Below are 20,460 nucleotides of genomic sequence, written 5' to 3'. Positions count from 1 at the left end.
ATATGATTTTCTCTTTCTTCCCTGGGGGCTTGGAAAATAGAAATCGTCTCACGCATGGCGGCATCTCATATGTGCATATATACGGTATTGTACCTCTCTAATACAAATATTGTTAAGCCACAGTAGAGAATACTTTTAAAATGGGATCATTTTGGGGTAGTACATTTTGGATCGCAGTGTTTTAAAGATTTTAAATTTATCACTATAAAAAATTTATTGGAGAGCTTTCCTGGTGGTCCGGTGGCTAAGACGCCACATTTCCACTGCAAAGGGCATAGGTTCAGTTCCTGGTCAGCAAATTAAGACCCTGCATGCTGTGTGGTTCGGCCAAAAACAAACAAACAAAAATAATTGGTATCAGAAATACATTTCAGATTATATATTTCAAACTTTTCAATCTATTTGGTAGATGATTCAGAACTACTATTGCCACTTAAATTCCTATTCTTTTAAACAGAAAATTTTGTGTTTAAAATTTTTTTTTAACAAAATCCAGTTGCTTCATTTTGATGTTATCATTAGAAGTGTTTGCATTTAATGGTAAGGTTTTATTATAGAGATGATATAGTTTTTTAAGTCTGTTCTTCAGTGAAGGTCTAAAATCTTAAATTTTATATTTTAGATGGATAATTCTTTAGATGTTTAAATGTTTGATACTCCTCAGTATATCATATTCAGCTTGCGTTTGCTATTTTTCTTCAAGTTCAAATTTTACTTTGTATTGTATTTAGAAATATGAAGCATTTTTCTTTTTACTCTTGCACTATTCCTAATTTAATTTTCTTCTTGTCTTCTTTGAAGTAAAAATATACTTAAAATTTTATGTTTTGAAAGTATGTTATTAGAAATAAAATTTTAAAAACATTTATTATTTTATATAATCCATCTTCAAAAGGAGGTAAAGAGATTTTGATGTCTGAAAAACTTACCTTTGTCACAATAGTTATCTTATAGCAACTTTTTCTAATTTTTATAGTCCAGCAAACTAAAGCAGAAGTTGGAAGCTCATATGTAAGTAAAACTGATACTTTGTTCCAAATGTGAGAGGGAAAGGATTTTACTTTAAAAGGTTATTAATACCCTTTTCTGATTTTGTTTATAAAAAGTAAAAACCCGGATGCAATCGAATGTTCAGCACTGTCACCAAAATGTGAAAAGAAAAACATGGTAAAAGATTCAGCCTGCCTGCTCGTGATCCCAAACTCCTGTATTTTTCAATTGCTAGTGTCATTTGAAGAATTTACAAAATAGACAACTGTCACAACTAGATTATGTGGAAAGGAAAAGTGAAAGTGTTAGTCTCTTGGTCATGTCCAACTCTTTGTGACCCCATTGTAGCCCGCCAGGCAATGTGGGGTGTTTAACCTGTAAAATATTTATTTTAACTTTCTTAGGAAAGTTAGGGTGGTTGGGGAAAAAAAACTAAAATTTTTGCCATTCGCCACGTGTCAGGCCGTTTGCATCCTCACAACCAACCCTTAGAATACTTGCCAGGGATTATTACCATTTCACAGATAAGGAAATTATGAATCAGAAAGTGACTTGTCCATAGTCCACAGATGTTATATGGCAGAAAGCAGTTTTCATTCTTAGGTCTCTCTGGCTCCAAACCTCCATGCTCTTTCCATTACTTAGGGAAAAACTAACAGAGGTCCATGAAGAACTACAGAAGAAACAAGAGCTCATTGAAGACCTCCAGCCAGATGTAAACCAGAACGGTGGGTATTTGTAAAAACCTGAATCAGACTGTATCTAAAGACTTGCCTTTTTAGTTGAAGGATGCTAGAACTGTGTATATAAGTCTTTGGGCGATGCAAAGATAAATACGTTGCAAATAAAAATCATTGATAATTTTCAATGATTTAAGTAATTAATAAATGATTATATCTTAAAGCAAAAAGTAAATCTATAAAATGAACCAGATGATATATAGGAGTATCAAACATTGTAAAACATAATAGAATTAGCAATTTGGAAGTGTAAATAAAATTTGTAATCAGATTAAAATGAGCTTCAAATATGTAGAAAGAACATTTTACTTTGTGATGGTTGTGCTTAAATTATAAGCTGTGTTTGCTCATTGAAATACCTGCTAGAAAGGAGAAAAATAGGTTGGGAATGCAGATTATTGATATTTTTTAGAAAAAATAATACAAAATAAACAGGGATGTCTTGGGTATAGTTCAAAAGTTTTAGAGAATTCACTATAAAGAAGGAATAAAAGGTTTCTCTCTTAAGTTCTCTTTATCAGTCTTTAGAAAATACATGTACTCTTTTTATGTGGGGAGGGAGTATTTCAAATTGGTCATGTCTCTTTTTTTTCAACAATAGTACAAAAGATCAATGAGCTTGAAGCTGCTCTTCAGAAGAAAGATGAAGATATGAAAGCAATGGAGGAAAGATACAAAATGTACTTAGAGAAAGCAAGAAATGTGAGTGGCTTGTCTTCCAGCATTTTAGTCTTTGTGACTCGGGTTCTAACGGGGTCCATACCCCCCTTCATGGATCTACGTCACGTTGCTTTGCTCCTTACCACCCTGCCTTGTCAGTCAGGTCCCTATTTGCAAGGCAGACATATTAGCAGTATTTTAAGGCTCTGCATAAAATTCTCTTCTTTTATTCAGTAAATAGAAACAGGTACAATAACTGCACATGACTTCATAGGGACAGTTTAAATGTTGCAGTAACCTCACTGGAGAAAATGACTACTGTAAGTAACGTAATCTTTAGCTCTTACAATTAACATTTGCCTTTATGAAAACTGAGCTTTGAAAACATGTTTAACTTGTTTTAGCATTGTCTATAATAGACAACTAAAGACTGGTCTACTGTCCACCAGATTATTCTTTCCCTTATTTCATACTTTTTCTTAAATATTTGTAAGTACTGTTTTCATAAAATCTTTTACTTCTGTGAATATATTGTCTTCATTAACTGTAAGTATTTTCAAAGGATGTTATTGTACCTGCAGCAACAGGTAAACCCCATGACCTCAAGCTTAACAAGGTAGGAGTTTACCTCTTGGTCAGTGTGGGAGGGGCTCTACTCTGCGCAATCATGCAGAGTCCCAAGCTGACGGAGGCTCAGCCTTCTTCACTATGGAGTTCTCAGATTCACTTGACATTGTCCAGCTGTGGATTGGGGAAGACAGCCAAGATTGCATGGGAGATACTCAGTGGATCAGGTGTAAACCACTTCCCTCTCATTTCATTGGGCAGAATTCAGGCATGTGGCTGCTCCCAGCTTCTAGGGAGGCAGGCTTGTGAAACATCCAGGCAGACTGCCACAGTTCAGTGTCTCAGTTAAAAACAAAAGTGTAAATGCTTTCAGTGAAAATATCTTGTAAGGTTTCCAGAGACAACTGCTCATAACCTTTTGGTATATTTTCTTAACAGTGCATTTTTTTCAATGCCTGTTATCTCTGTGATTGTTTACCATAATACAAACACAAGCTTGGTTTGTATGATCATATCACATATGATTTGTGATCATATGATTTGTATTTTGAAACTTAATGTTCTCATGTTATATAGATATAATTTAATATTTAATGTTATGCTAAGTACTGGGAATGCAGCGGCAAAGAAGACACTTTGTATATGAAGCAGACTACAAAATAAAAGACTCGCTAGGTAATATTCTTTTAGTTGAGTGGATATATCATAGTTTACCTAGTCGACGTCCTATTGTTGGAAAAATTTTGTTTCCATGTCTTTTTTTTTTTTTTTGCTCCTAAAAATAAGGCTATAGGCAGCATATTTATATAGAAAGTTTTTCGCCTTATTTTGGTTTATTGTCTTAATCTCATTCCTAGGTTTATCTATCAAATAAAATTATTAGGTCAAAGTATAAGAACATTGTTAAGATGCTTGAAATGATATTCCAAAAGTATTATAACTACCTAGATGAAGCAGTGACAATGAATACCATCTTCTTGCCGTCATCAAATATTGTCATTTAAAAAACAGCTGCTTTTTTGGTAAATATGATTTTGTTTTTTACCCTTATGCTACTTCAGGGCAGAGGTTAAAGTAGTACCATGTGTATATAATTGGAGAAGGCAGTGGCACCCCACTCCAGTACTCTTGCCTGGAAAATCCCATGGATGGAGGAGCCTGGTAGGCTGCAGTCCATGGGGTCGCTAAGAGTTGGACACGACTGAGCGACTTCACTTTCACTTTTCACTTTCATGCATTGGAGAAGGAAATGGCAACCCACTCCAGTGTTCTTGCCTGGAGAATCCCAGGGACGGGGAGCCTGGTGGGCTGCCGTCTCTGGGGTCGCACAGAGTCGGACACGACTGAAGCGACTTAGCAGCAGTAGCAGCAGCATGTGTATATAATAGAAAACTCAGAAAATATAAAAAAGTCACAACCATACTTTCAGCACTTAGAGGCAACAAACTATTAATGTGTTCTTTGTAATTAAACTGTGATTTAAACACTAATATGTCTGCTTTTATAATGTGTACTTCTATGGGAGTGTCCCCTGACTCTGGTGAACTGTTGTAGTCCCATCTGCTGTAATGCCTGCCGCATTTAGTGCTCAGTAAATTGTTTTGAATGAACCACAGTAATTTTCAGGGATTATTACCTTCTAGTCTTTTTTTCCTTAACTTCTGTAAACATAGATGAAATTTTCTGAATTCATTAAATTTTCAGTTCAGTCACTTAGTAGTGTCCAATTCTTTGCAACCCCATGGACTGCAGCACACCAGGCTTCACTGTCCCTCACCAACTCCTGGAGCTTGCTCAAACTCATGTCCATCAAGTCAGTGATGCCATCCAACCATCTCATCCTCTGTTGTCCCCCCCTCCTGCCTTCAGTCTTTCCCAGCATCAGGGTCTTTTCCAGTGAGTCAGTTCTTTGCATCAGGTGGCCAAATTATTGGAGTTTCAGTAAATTTTAAATCCTTTAAAATTGCTTTGTAATTAGATCAAACAAATGACCTTATTATTGGAAACTTGTTTTTGCTTGTAATTTACACCTGATATTTCTGAGTTGATTTTCCACCATAGTAGGAAAACACCTAGTAAACTAGGTGACCACCTAGTTTAGTCCACTCTGAGCAACATCTGATCAAACTTTGTTTTTACTCAACTTGTAGTAATTTACATAGCTATAATTGAGTACTCTAGAATTTACACACAAAATCATCAATACCTATTATATTGATCTTATGTATTGAATTACATTTAATTAGATAATGGTGATAAAAAAGATTATTGCTAAGAAATTTTTGTTACTCTTAACCGTGTATATTCAGCAGATTGTATAATTATTGAATTCATTTTAAACTTTAAAAAAATTTTTAATTTATCTGATATAAGTCAGATAAATGTTTAAAAGGGTTATTTCAAGGCTTCAGTGCTCAAAGCTTTATAAAGCTAAGTAACTATTCCTGAGTACTGTGTCTTGAAGAAAGGAAATTTGATTTGGGGATGTGTATCTTCATATTTTTAATATTGAATTTCTTTAGAATGTTATTTTTATTATTCTGCAGTTAACTCTTGGATCACTTTCTGGATAATGTTCCACTTTATTTACACTGATTTTATGGACTGTGTTCATATTTCAGTATTTGACAAAGTAAACATAAGAGATTTGTTTTGTTTTCTTTCCTTTAAACAGGTAATAAAAACTTTAGATCCCAAATTAAATCCAGCATCAGCTGAAATAATGCTACTTAGAAAGCAGTTGGCAGAGAAAGAGAGAAGAATTGAGATTCTGGAGGTAAAATTTCCATATGCATTTATCCCCTCTTAATTCTGTATAATCCTAATAATTAACTGCTGTTAGCATTTTCCATTAATGATCAAGTTTCACAAGAACTTAGAAGAGTAGCACATTTTAGCACTCAGTATGGTTATTACAGAGCATCTCACTAGCCCACAAGATGGGCCTTTCCAAGTGTGTGTACCCTGCCGCATTGTATGTCTGTCTGTCTGTAACAGCCAGTCATATAGCTAGTCCTTCTTTCTAGTAGAGTTCTGCTATCATGCTCCTTTTAAAATCAAAGGATGGATGAGAGTTCATTTTTTTTTTAAAAAAGAAACAAAGCTCATCTGGCACCCTACTCCAGTACTCTTGCCTGGAAAATACCATGGATGGAGGAGGCTGGTAGGGTGCAGTCCATGGGGTCGCGAAGAGTCGGACACGACTGAGCGACTTCACTTTCACTTTTCACTTTCATGCATTGGAGAAGGAAATGGCAACCCACTCCAGTGTTCTTGCCTGGAGAATCCCAGGGACGGGGGAGTCTGGTGGGCTGCCGGTCACACAGAGTTGGACACGACTGAAGTGACTTAGCAGCAGCAGCAGCAGTACTCAGTTAACCAGATTCTTCTTCCCTTTTCTTCTCCCTGTAAGTCAACTAGGAAGGTTATGTTTTAGGGAAGTGTATTCATTTATCATTTTCTTTACATTATTTCTGAGCCATTAGATAGAGTGTGGTAAAAATATTTAAAGACTTGAAGACTTTAATATCCAGCATGTACACCAGCGTTATGGTGGCACTTGCTATAAATGCTTGTCCAGGCCATGTCAGGCATTGTAAAAAGCACTGGATAGAGGCATCTCTCGGGAGAAATACTATTCATTCTTCAGGATCCAGTTTGAATATCTCCTCTTCTATAAAGCTCTCCATATATATCTTAGGCACAGTTAGTGATCTCTCCATAGTGACTCCATGTACTTTGAACTCATGAATTCATTCCATGATAGCATCTTTCTTTATGACATGTGTTAGAGTGTCTTGAGGACAGGGGCTGTATCTTATATCTCTGTACCCGCAGCATTCAGTATCACATCAATCAGAGGCCAAGGTTACAGCTTTAGTGTTAATATATGTTAAAGTTATCACCTTCCTCTCTAGTCGTCAGTCTGTTCATCCGTAAAATAATGGGACTTGAACTGAATGATTGCTGAACTCTAAGTTGCTCTGATTATTCACTTCCCAGTGAAAGCCATGAGCTGAGTACACCAATGTCGTTGCCTGACATGCAGCTCCCTAACAGCTGTGATGATAAAACCATGCCTCTAATACAGGGCTCTGAGGAAATCTTCAGTTAAGACCCTGCGTATGGACTTTTAATTTATGGATGCATATCTGTATACACACTGCAGAAGTAAAGAGCAGAAAGCTAGTGTTTATAGCAGAGGTTATTCCGCCTGCATTCTCCTTGGGCAGTCCTCCTGGAGTGCCTGTGATCCAGAAGAGCATCTTACCTCCTTTGTTTCCTGTACACTTTTTATTTCATGAGCATCTGTAGGAACATTCAGATGTTTTAGATTATAACATTTTATGTGAGTCAACTATACCGGGTGCTCAACAAAATTACAAAATCCACTGTACTAGAATAGTTAAGAAATGAATGTCAGTCTCTAGGCAAACAGATAGGGCCACAGCCAGTCTAGTATACAGACAGAACACTGATGCTTAAGCTTTACAGGAAATTTTAAAAGATTTTTCGGGTTATTTTTCCCCACATCCCTTTCTCCTTAGTTTTGACTCCTCCACAGGTGCAGCTCTGTTTTGTCACTGAAGCCAGTGGTTACTTTTTTCTCTAGATAGAATCGCTCAGTTTTTGTTGTTATTGTTCAGTATCTGTTCTCCCAGTAAAGTTCCTAGATTTATTAGTCAGTCTTACTCTTTCCTAAAGGTGTTGGGCATATACTCTCCATGATTCAGCTTTACATTTTGTCTGCTGTATGTGCCTCCCAGCACATTCTTCACATTCTCTTGATCATGAGCATAATGAAAAAGTATCCATTTTTAGCAGTTTGGGTTTATTTCTAGGATATTAAATAGTCCTCGTATCTTTTTCCAGAGTGAATGTAAAGTAGCAAAATTCCGTGATTATGAAGAAAAGCTCATTGTTTCTGCCTGGTATAATAAGGTGAGTTGAAATTTAGCCAGTGACTGGATGTCTTGAACCGTGCTCATCAGACATTTTGACCATGACCCATGGAAGGAATCAGTGCAAATCAGAACATGCTCCTGTTTATGCACAGCTGAACAGAGTTAACCTGACTGTGTGTTGCACTCAGGTATTTTGTTGTATGATCTTTTATTTAAAAAAAAAAAAACTGATCATAATCCAAATTTACTTTTTACTTTATTTTAATGTCCTTAGTTGATTCTGACTTTTTCAAAACCACTAAATTGATTTCATTACTCACTAACCTTTAAATTAATGTACATGAAGCATTCGTGCAGTTCATAAACATTTTAAAAATTGCCTCGTTTGAGCTAAAGCAGTTAATATGTTCTTCATAAAGGGTTTCTGTGGAAATACAAATATCTGTATAATGCATAATTAAGTGTTACTAGTGCTCAGCATTTAATATCCATAAAGCTGATCTCAGTATGCCCTTTATTGTATTTATTTGTTTTAGTCCAGACACTGCTTTTCAAGAATTATCTGTCTGTCCTAACAAAGAAAGTAGTATAAAATAATTTGAAATGCATTTTATTTTGTTATCCTTAGTGGGATGTTTTCAAGAGTAGCATTTCTTGATGTATATGGTTCTTTTGGGTATTCTAACCAGCTAGCATAGATAATAACACAGCCATTGTCGACCTTAGCTGCTGCTGCTGCTGCTAAGTCGCTTCAGTCGTGTCTGACTCTGTGCGACCCCATAGACGGCAGCCCACCAGGCTCCCCCGTCCTGGATTCTCCAGGCAAGAACACTAGAGTGGGTTGCTATCTCCTTCTCCAATGCATGAAGTAAAAAGTGAAAGTGAAGTCGCTCAGTTGTGTCCGACTCTGTGCGACCCCATAGACAGCAGCCCACCAGGCTCCCCCGTCCCTGGGATTCTCCAGGCAAGAACACTAGAGTGGGTTGCTATCTCCTTCTCCAATGCATGAAAGTGAAAAGTGAAAGTGAAGTCGCTCAGTTGTGTCCGACTCTGTGCGACCCCATAGACGGCAGCCCACCAGGCTCCCCCATCCCTGGGACTCTCCAGGCAAGAACACTGGCGTGGGTTGCCATTTCCTTCTCCATCGACCTTAGCTACTGTGTATTTATTGATAGTATGGGAGAGTTTCGGACTCTCAACCTGTGAACCCTGTACTTCATCACCTGGAGCTGGCTCTCCTTCCTCAAACATGCCTTCTTCTTTCATGCTATGATACTTTTTGTATTCTTTCCCTCCCTCCTCTGTTTGATAAACTCTGTCTTAATTTAGCAAGACCTTGAAGGAAATTGTGTGAAATGTTCCCAGCACCTTCCCTCATGGGTTATCCATCCTAGTTAAGATCAGAGACGATCTTATTTATTATTTTCCTTGTTGCTCTGTGGCCTCTTGACACATAAATCAGCAAAGATACTAGAGCCAAATAATGCATTATTTAGTCATTTCTCAGCCTGTGTTTTTTGAGCATTTAAATGGCAACCCACTGCAGTATCCTTGCCTGGAAAATCTCATGGACAGAGAAGCCTGGTGGGCTGCAGTCCATGGGGTTGCAGAGAGTCAGGCACGACTGAGTGACTGACACTTACCCTATGTACTAGTCACTAGTGAAGCTGTAACTGAAATGTGGTCTAGTGAGAGAGGAGTAATGACTTTCCTTAGTAAGGAACGCAACAGCCCACAACTACAGTAATTTGTCATGTACAGATTTACAGCTAGACCATAGTAAATTTGAAGTAGTCTGTTATTCTCAAACTTCAGCATGCGTCAGAAGACTTGTTAAAATACCCTACCGGACTTACCTGCAGAGGTCCTTAGTCAGTCAGTCTGGGTAGAATCCATAAGTATAATTTGCACTTTTAAATTCCCAGTGGTGCAGGTATTAATCCACGGGCCACACTTCAAGCACCATTGATCTGAGCTATTCTCTTGTGCTGTGTCTGCTCATAGTGGCTGGAATAATGGCATGACACGAGTGTTTGCCTTGGAACTTTTTTTGTTGTTTTTATACTTAAGCTTAATTCTAGAACATTATTTTAAGCTATTGTTTTTAAAGATTTCAAATGTAATGGATTAAAATAGAGAAACTGGGTTTTATGCCCTGGTTTTCTCCTATCTTAATGGGTATTATTATGTGCAGATTAGCTTCTGAACTCTTATTTTTCTCTATAAGAAGTGAGGAAAACACCAGCTTTAGAGAATTGTTTTGAGGATTAAATGACTTTGTATAGGTGGAAAGCACTTTGCAGACTCTAAATAGTCATTTATTATTTGTTTATTTGTTTATTTTTGTTCAGAGTCTAGCATTCCAGAAATTGGGGATGGAATCTAGACTTGTGAGCAGCAGTGGTGCTTGCAAAGACACGGGGGCCTGTGCTCCTGCCCGGTCTTTCCTAGCACAGCAGCGCCACATCACCAGCACCAGAAGAAGTCTCTCTGTTAAAGTTCCTGCTGCGACAACTGATTAAACCGCAAAAGAACACATAAACAGAAGTGCCCTTAAAATGTTTTGTATCTTTCAACTAACTGCATGGTTGAAAAGAAGTGTATGTTTCTGGATAGCAGCTTTTTTAAAATCAAAATGTATGCAATTAATCTTGCCAGATTAATATGGAGACAGAATTTAGAAGTAGCTATCTGGGGGAGCACGTGTGAGTAATTGGAAGATATAATAAGGTAAACATCTCAAACATTTGTCTTTGGAGAGTATTATATTATTTCACATTGAATTAGTATATTTTAATGTTCTCAGTTGTAGCAGTAACTAATTTGCAATGTGTAATCAGTTATATGCAATTTAAAACTACTGTTCTGGTCCATATAAAAATAGTGAACAGGTAGGCACATGGAGAACTATGCAAGAGTTATATTTTTTGATTAAAAATACACAGATATTACCTCTGACCTCTCATTCTGTCGTTGAATGGGTATATTTTATCATGTAATGGAAAATAACATTTGGAAGATTTGACTATATTGAAATGACTTCTCCATAGTAGAGTGACTATTTGGAAATGTTGCAGATTTAGACAAGGTCATAGTTCTCATATGTACCTACTATAAACAAAGGCTTCTGTATAGCATGCTTGAAATGTTAAGGGTATGGACTTTTGACTTTAAGAGATGACTTTCGGACGGGAAGCAAGCTGAAAAGTCTACTTTGTGTGAAATGCCCACACTATATTTAATATAATTAATGAAGATTACAATTATTGCTTTAAAGCATAAAATTATTATTGTTTTTAAGCGAAAAATTAAGAGGGCTTCTCGTTAAAAAAAAAAAAAAAGATAGTAGTTTACCTCTTCACTGAAAAGAGAGTGTACAGAGGTAGAGTGAAGGGTCAATTTGGAATAAGTTTTACCTTGTTTACTAATGAAGAAACCTGTCTTGGGCTGAGTTTATGGTATTCAGTTCATATCTGCCCAAAGCTCTTTTTCTCAAAGGTGTTACTCCATTATTTTTAGTTATTTTTAAGAGTCACACTTTGGAATTTTAATTTGAGTAAAATCTGTGCTGTCCAATAATGTAACCAAAAGCCACGATGTGGCAAATTGATTAAAACTGAAAATTCAGGTTGTTGGTTTCACTAGCCACATTTCAAGGGCTCAACAGCCACGTGTGGCTAGTGGCTCCAGTACTGGACAGTGCAGATGTAAAATGCAGAAACCTCCAGTGGACAGCGCAGTACTTGATCTTTTTATAAAAACCTGGAATACTCGATGTTAGAACACAAAGATGAAAAAAAAAAGAAAAATGTTAGGACGATATCAGACATGAAAAGGAATTGAATTGTGATGTAACCAGCATCTTACATTCCTTTCAGTTGAATACCTTGTGTTGTGACATTCACAGTTAATTTTTCCAGAGCTGTTCACAGTTACAGTACCTATCAGCACAGGTCTAGAGCAGGGGCCAGCAAACTTTCCATAAAGGGACAGATGGTCGATATTTCAGTAAATGTTTTAGACTTTGTGGGCCATATAATCTATTGCAAATACTCATCTCAGCTGAAAGTATAAAAGCAGCCGCCATACACAATATGTAAATAAAATAGGTGTGGTTGTATTTCAGTAAAACTTCGCAGAAACCAGCAGTAGGCCAGACTTAGTAGGCTTATAGGCCTCTGTTAAAGATTTTATTCTTAGCCTCTTAGCCTTTTTGTTTTTTTGAAAATACGAGTATTGTTCCATTTATAGTATTATTCAGATACTTGGTTTTTAGATTCTATACCAGTAAATGTTTCTAATCATTGAAGATGTAAGAATTTAATACTCTATTTGGGTCTCTGAGATTAGGGAGCATCTGCCAGGATATTTTGTTTTATCAGGGTTACTTCTTTTGACTACCTCTTAGATTTTGGTGTTCTTTACTGGTGGTGCAATTATGTTGTTGGGTTGCATTTTCCTATATTTTTATAGTCTGTGCTTGCCTGTGACTTTTAGTGAAATGAAACTATTTTAGCATGCTAATTAAATTTTCCAAGTATTATAGCATTTTGGTACATTTTGGTCAATGTAAGACATCTGCTCCTTTAGTGTTTACTACTTGCTGTAATTGAGATTTCAGAAGCTCTTCAAGCTCCCTTTTAATGAAATCAGTTCTAAAACATCAATTTCAATAAATTAGAATTTTCACAGTCCAATTGCTTATAATTTTCCAGTTATTATATTTGAAATTTCTAAATAATTCATGCAATTTCTAAATAAGGATGTGAGGCTAGATTCTTTTTTCCTAAATAGAGAGAAAGCAAATTTTGTGATTTATCACTTTTCTAGTTGATAGAATTTAACATGCTCAATATGTATTTATACTTATAAATTACTAACATAATTTAAAGTTCTATATTATTGTGATTATTATATGGAAATTCAGGAACTGATCAGAAGTGAGAGTCTTTTCCACATCTGGTTAATATAGTGAGATTGACACCCTGTGGGTGGTAAAGATAAAGGAATTATTAATCTTAGAGAAAATGCTGAAAATTAAAGATCATTCCCAAAGTGGTTTTACTTTATAATCACTGGGACATTCCATTCCTTATCAAATACATAAATGCTGAATTTCTCTTCCCTTTATCTTTTTAAAATAAAAGTGTGTATACATATGACAGTGATGTTTATCCTCTGCTTAACTTAATGTAACGCAAAATATTTCAAGTTCATTGTATTTTTTCAATGAAGAAGACTGTTGAACTAATGATTTAAGATACATTAAGAATTAATGTCTTGTCTAGAAACATTAAACTGAGAATCCCTTGCTAAGATGCCCTCATCTTTAATAACTGGAGTGCTAAGTTGAATGTCAAATAATACTTCTACTTCTATACCTGTTTCTACACCTCTGGCCCTATGGGATGGCTTTTAGGCCACAATATTATCTGTGTTAGGTTCTCTGTATGTGTATTTAATGAATAACATTCCTATGTAAAAATGTGTGTATGTGGTTTTATGCATACATTCATATTGTGAATCTGTACATTGCAAAGAAGTAAATTTGTAAAGCACAACCATAAAAGAAAATAGTGTGCAGTTATTAAACTTGATGTATCTTAAATGTAATTTTTAGTTTATAAAAGGTTCTTTCTATTTTCTATGGCAAAGACTTTGACACTTAAAAAATAGAAGTGATACTGGGTTTATTTTTGTAAGTATTTAGGATATTATTTTAAATAAATGATTGTCCAATATGATGGTTGTCAGATGTTTTAAGTAAATAAACTTTCTGATTTTGTGTCTGATATGTATTTTTAGTGGGTACAAGTGCACATTTATTTGCTGCTTTAAATAAAAAACTTAAATATTTAGACTGGTAAAGAGAAAATAATTGCATTCATTCTAATTTTGTTTTTCATTTGAATTTTTTTGGTGAATGAGAAGATGTGTAAAAGTGATTTTTGATGTATCATTTATGTCCCCAGTTTGCATTATCATGGACTCTAGAATTTTTTTTTTTTTTTGCAAAATCTGATACTGTCCTTTAATATTCATTTTTCTCTTCTTTCTTTAGTCACAGAACCCCATACTTTAGCTTGTTACATTTACCAAGGGGGAGGCATGGGAAGGAGGTATGGATTAACTACTTGCCAAATTCCTTTGTGGGGCTTTCCAGGTGGGGCAGTGGTAAAGAATCTGCCTGCTAATGCAGGAGTGCAGGTTCGATCCCTGGATTGGGAAGATCTTCTGGAGAAGGAAATGGCAAGCCACTCCAGTCTTCTTGCCTGGGAAATTCTATGGACAGAGGAGCCTGTGGAGGGCTGCAGTCTGTGGGGTCATAAAGAGTCAGATGTGACTCAGCATAGCACAGCAGATTACTTTGTAAAACTGGGTGGGCCATTTAACTACGTTCTGGCCAAAGAGATGTGAATAATAGTGATGGGTGCCTAGTTAAAGAAAGGGCAAGCTTTCCCTAGTTCTCCCCCTTCCACTCCTTATCTAGAATGCCATGTGCCTGAGGGACAGTGCAGATTAAGAACATTTCTGTCATCAAAGAAAATCCTATTGGACAGTTCTACTCTAGATATCTCTAGATATCTGGCTTCCCTGGTGGCTCAGAGGTTAAAGCGTCTGCCTGCAATGCAGGAGACCCGGGTTCGATCCCTGGGTCGGGAAGATCCTCTGGAGAAGGAAATGGCAACCCACTCCAGTATTCTTGCCCGGAGAATCCCATGGATGGAGGAGCCTGGTAGGCTACAGTCCACGGGGTTGGAAAGAGTCAGACACGACTGAGCGACTTCACTTTCACTCTAGATATCTAGGTTTATGTACATACTCTACAGCTCTCTGAGGTTCCAGATTATAGGGGATAACAAAAATATAATGAAGTGAAACTTCCAGGCATCACCCTGCACACAGTAACATGTTCAGGAATAGAGCTACGGTTGGATCCTTAAACTAATTTTCATGGTGAAGTGCTCCATTCCCTTGCCCACCTAGGCTGCAACAACTTGCTATCAATAAGTGGTTAAACGTTGTAAATTAGATCACTTGTCTCGTTTCAACTCAAATTCCAAGATAAAATGAGAGATCTATTTTTTCTGTAACTTTCAAAGTCTTTTTCCTAGTGACCTTAATGCAGTCTACCTTTTTTAAAAAATGTGTCTGTCCTGCTACACTAAGTTTCTTGAGGTCTTTGGCCATATCTGGTTCATTTCTGTTTCTCCCACAACACTTGGCACAGTATGTTCCACAGAGTCAGTAAATATGCACTAGCTGAACGAGAATTGCTGATGCTGGACAGAATGTTTTCTGCCCTGGACATCAGGGCAGGGTGTGTTGGAAGGAGTATCTGAATAGGCAAACAACCCTCTACCCACAGATTCGATAAACTTCACGAAACTAGAGACTCCTACACACTGGGTGACTAAGAAAATACCCATTGAAACAGGTGGAATGGCTGAGCCACCCTTCCCATGAACTTCATCATCAACAGCATGCCATACAATTGGCATTTGGGAGGAAACTGTCAGCCACCAGCTTCAACTTGAGTGAAGGGTTTGGACCACACATCTAGCATCCCAATTTTTATGGCTGCCTCCTGAAGGACTGGCTTCTAATCCTTTGGGAGCTAATGGGGCCTGGTCTTTGCTTGTTCCCCAAGACCTCAAGGAACTATAAGGTAGTTTTAAACTTGTGCAACACTTGCCCAGCTCCTTCCCCTTGGCTAGGTGCTGAGTGAGCAGGCAATAATACTTAGGTCCCACCTGCATCCTGGAAGGGGTTGACTGCTCATGTCACTGACTTTCCCAACTGCTGTCTGAGAATTTGCCTTCTAACCAGCCTGCATCTGGGAGCTAATGTTAGAGTTATTCGCTCAGTCATGTCCGACTCTTCTCAGCCTCATGGACAATACCCTACCATACTCTTCTGTCCACGGAATTCTCCAGGCAAGAATACTCAAGTGGGTAGCCATTCCCTTCTCCAGGGGATCTTCCAGGGATCGAATCCAGGTCTCCCACATTGCAGGCAGATTCTTGACTGAGCCACCAGGGAAGCCCCCTGGTGCTAATGGGTATTATCTGGGGGCTATTGGGGTAGGTAATTATTATGCTTCACAGCTTAAAGGGGCATGTGGGCATTTCCTTTGGTTTCTCATTGGCTTGCTCCAGTGAAAATCCAAGCCTCCAGCTTCTCCCTAGAAAGAGCTGAACTGTACAGTCAATGTCCTCACTTTTCCAGCTGGCTCTTTAATGGTTTAACTTGCCTTTCTTTGGGAGGCCTGCATTAGTCACCCAGGGTTAACAGAGAAGCAACAATTCTGAATGGCCCTGCATGCTTTTCCCATCACACTCCTCAGCTCACTCCAAAATACCCAGCTCTCAGCTACACTTTAGGATGAGTTAAACTGCATACTGGTGCTCTGACTTACAGTTGCTGCCTGAGGATCTGATTTCTAACTTGCCTGTCTTCTGAGAGCCCGCAGGACAGGCAATGACCAGTCTACTGGGAGTTTAAACAGGTATGCAGGCACTTTCTGCAGCTCCTACCCTCCCCTGCCTGCAACAGTGATAAAATCAAGCTCCCAGCTTCTCCCTAGAGGAAGTTGAACTTCACATCAAGACCCCCACTTTCCAACTGCTACCCAAGGGACTGCTTTTAACCCACCTATGAAACCTAACATTACACAGCATTTGCTAAGACTCTGGGAGAAATACAGCAAAGCAACCATTTGAAAGAGTGGTTGGTCTGAATAAGGGTGCAGAAATTTGCCACAGTTCTTCACCCAAGTTCATTGTATAGCAAGTGAGTGATAAACTCCAGCTTCTGATGTCTCACTTAGAGAAGGACTTGGTTTACTCATTTAGTGCCCCAAGTTTTCTAGCTGTTATTTGACCTACTGACTTGTCACCTTTTCTGAGGACTTGACATTCTTTATTTTCCTGGGGGGAAATAAGAACAAAGATGAAAGTTTGGACAAGCACAGTAGTCTGAGAGGCGCTCAGAATCTCTGGCCAGAATAATTGGTGAGGTTTATCTCATACTATACACAGAAAGTCCATGAAGCCTGGGAGAGGTGGGTGTTTTATCTGATGTGTAGAAATCAACAGAGAGTCAAGGAAAACAAAGAAGGAAATATGTTCCAAATAAAAGAACAAGATAAGTTTCCAGAAACTGATGCCAAATAAAATGGAGATTGGTGATTTACCTGGCAGGGAATTCAGAATAATGGTCATAAAGATGTTCACCAAGGACTGAAGAGGAATGCATGAACAAAGTGAGAATTTCACACAGAAAATTTTAAAAAGTACTAAGCAGAAATCGCAGAGGTAAAGAATACAATAGCTGAACTGAAAAACTTTAATGGGCTTCAAAACAATAAATCAAGCTGAAAAAAGCATTGACAAACCAAAAAGACTGGCTGTTGGAAATCAGAGGGTAAAAAGGGAAAAAAAGATAGCTTAAAGGACTTACAGAAAGTTCAGAGAGTCCCAGGAGGAGGAGGGGACTTCCCCGGTACATCAGTTGGCAAAGAATCTGCCTGCAATGCGGAGGACCCTGGTTCGATTACTGGGTCGGGAAGATCCCCTGGAGGAGGGTATGGAAACCCACACCAGTGTTCTTGCCTAGAGAATCCCCATGGACAGAGGTGCCTGGCAGGCTACAGTCTATAGGGTCATAAAGAATCGGACATGACTGAGCAGTGAAACAGTGGAGAAGCACAGGAGGAGAAAGAAAGGGAAAGTTTATTCAAAGAAATAATAGCTGAAAACTTCACAAACCTGGGAAAAGAAACAGCCATTCAGGTCCATGAATCCTAAAGGATACCAAATAAAATAAGACCCACACCAAGACACATTACAATCAAATTATTAAAAGGTTAAACAGAATTTTGAAACAAAAGAGAAAGTGATTTGTTAGGTACAAGGGAAGCCCCATAAAACTATAAGCAGATTTTTCATCAGAAATCTTGCCCTCTAGGAATGTGATGATATATTTAAAATTCTGCAGGGGGAAAAAAACTGCTAGCCAAGAATACTATATCTGACAAAGCTGTCCTTCAAAAATGAAGAGGAAACAAAAGACTTTCACAGATAAAAGCTGAAGGATATTAAACAACATAAGAGCATAAGAAATTATGAAACTCACTGATAAATGTAAATATATAGACAAAAACAATTCTATATTACTATTACAGTGGTGGTAAATCATTTTTCATTCTAGTACAAAAGAATGATTAATGGATACACAATATAAACAGATGTAAGTTGTGACATTACCATATAATGGGGGAGGAGAGAAAGATTTGTTTGCAAGTGAAGTTATCTTAAATACACGGTTACAACTATATTTTATATAAGCCCCATATTAACCATCATGTACACCACACCCTATCCTGGGACCAGTTTGTCCCTGACCCTTGAGTGATGAGAGGGGAGGGCTCTGCTCAGATGCATAGGACATCTCTTACAGAGGGTCACATCTCCAAGATTGAAAAGCATAACAAACCTACCACATACATATAAAAACTAATGTGGTGGCAGGGGAATACATATGGGACAAAAGAACAAGATAAAATCACAGAAGAACTAAGTGATGTAGAGACAGGCAGTCTACCTGAAAAAAAGTTCAGAGTAATGAACGTAAAGGTGATCAAAGAACTCAGGAAGAGAATGTATGCACATTCTCACATTCAGAGTGAGAACTTAGAAGTTTAAAAAATACTTAGAAAATATAAAGAACAAAAAAGCAGAGTTGAAGAATATGATAAGTGAAGTGAAAAATACACTACAAGAAATCAAGTTGGCCAGATGATGCAAAAGAATAGATCAGTGAGCTGTAAGACAGAGTAGTGGAAATCACTGCTATGGAACAGAATAAAGGGGAAAAAAATGAAAAGAAATAAGAGCAGTTTAAGAGACCTCTGGGACAACATCAACTATAATATTCACATTATAGGGGTCCCATAAGGATAACAGAAGAAAGAACCTCAGAAATACTTGAAAGATAATAACTGAAAATACTCCCTAGCCTGGGAAAGCAAACAGTCAACAAGTCCAGAAATTCCAGAGAGTCCTATACAGGATTAACTCAAGGAGGAACACACACACACATCACAATCAAAATGAAAAAAAAAAAAGAAAAGGGAATATTAAGAGCAACAAGGGGAAAGCAACAAATAAAATACAAGGAAATTCCCATAAAATCATCAGATGATTTTTCAGCAGAATCTGCAGGTCAGAAGGGAGTGGCATGTCATATTTAAGGTGATGAAAGGGGAAAACTTGCAACCAATAATACTCAGAGAGGCTCATGTTCAGATTTAATGGAGAAATCAAAAGGAAAATTTAGAAGAATTCAGCACCAAACTAGTTTTACAACAAATCCTAAAGGAACTTCTGTAGGCAGAATAAAATAGAAACAATAAAGTATGGTAAAGGCAAACAGTAAAGGTAGGAAACCATCTGATCCTACACTGATGAGCAGGTTAAAAGACTAAGGCAGTGAAAAAAAGTTCATGATTGGGCTTCCCTAGTGGCTCAGCTGCTAAAGAATCCGCCTGCAAAGCGGGAGACCTGAGTTCGATCCCTGGGTTGGGAAGATCCCCTGGCGAAAGGAAAGGCTACCCACTCTGGTATTCTGGCCTGGAGAATTCCCTGGATTGTATAGTCCATGGGGTTGCCAAGAGTCGGACACAACTGAGTGACTTTCACAAGGTAGTAAAATCACTTGCATCCACAAAAAGCAAGCAATTAGATGTAAAATATGATATAAAAACAGTAATCACGGGCAGAGAGTACAAATGCAGGGTGTTTAAAATGCAATTGGAATTAAGAGATCAGCAAGCAATATATATGATTGCTCTAAGTTGCTGATCTACAGCTATATAGATTGCTATACAAAAACTTTATGGTAATGTGTGTGTGTTAATCGCTCAGTCATGTCCCAGTCTGCGACCCCACAGACTGTAGCCCGCCAGGCTCCTCTGTCCATGGATGGTAATTGCAAAGCAAAAATTTATAATAGATATGCACATTTTAAAAAAGTTTCTTCCTATACACACTCTGCAAAATGCTGATCAATTGTGTTAAGCCTGGGACTTAACTTGTCAATCAAAAGCTGACAATCAGTTTTCAAGAAAAGATCACACCCACCATATCGTTATCCCAACATGGGGCTTGGGAATAAATGCCCAAGATGGGGTTTAAGGTAAAGAGGCACATAAAAGACAGAAAACACGTCTACATTTGTTCCCCAAATCTGCCTTCCAGGTTTACTTTATTTTGCTCACATTCTTCTTAGCTCTGGTGTCCAACGCCAAGGTAGTGTTTCCGTAGGTAAACCAGATGAATCGTTTCTCCATAGAACCCTATTTGTCAGGAATTTACCTGCCCTGCTGACTTCCCAGGAGCTAGTCTGAGGGAGAAGCAGGATAAGCTTGCTCAGTGCTACCAGTGTGAGGGCCTTTCTGGCCTAGGTCAGTGGCTGCCCCCGGGCCCAACTTCTAACTCTTATCCACCATTTGGCACCAGTTTGACCCAGGCCATCTCAACAGGCCAGAAGCAAGTCCTCATCTAAGGAAGGTCATAGAAGGAAGCAGATCAGAGCTA

At 37.9% G+C, this 20,460-nt stretch overlaps 1 protein-coding gene across 3 annotated transcripts in view; it reads left to right on the top strand.

The window, feature by feature from the left end:
• The window catches only part of HOOK1 (hook microtubule tethering protein 1), a 115,227-nt gene extending 101,625 nt beyond the window's left edge, over nt 1-13,602 (top strand). For all 3 annotated transcript variants that reach the window (XM_061413052.1, XM_061413050.1, XM_061413051.1), the window contains 6 exons: nt 977-1,011; nt 1,636-1,718; nt 2,332-2,432; nt 5,632-5,733; nt 7,830-7,898; nt 10,213-13,602. In XM_061413052.1, coding sequence (XP_061269036.1) covers nt 977-1,011; nt 1,636-1,718; nt 2,332-2,432; nt 5,632-5,733; nt 7,830-7,898; nt 10,213-10,383 — 561 coding nt within the window. In that variant the 3' untranslated portion in view covers nt 10,384-13,602. The remainder of the gene's footprint in view (nt 1-976; nt 1,012-1,635; nt 1,719-2,331; nt 2,433-5,631; nt 5,734-7,829; nt 7,899-10,212) is intronic.
• The last annotated feature ends 6,858 nt before the right edge of the window (nt 13,603-20,460 follow it).

Source organism: Bos javanicus, chromosome 3, assembly GCF_032452875.1.
Source record: "Bos javanicus breed banteng chromosome 3, ARS-OSU_banteng_1.0, whole genome shotgun sequence".
In the NCBI taxonomy this organism is placed as follows: domain Eukaryota; kingdom Metazoa; phylum Chordata; class Mammalia; order Artiodactyla; family Bovidae; genus Bos; species Bos javanicus.
This window is presented reverse-complemented; position numbering and strand designations above follow the sequence as displayed.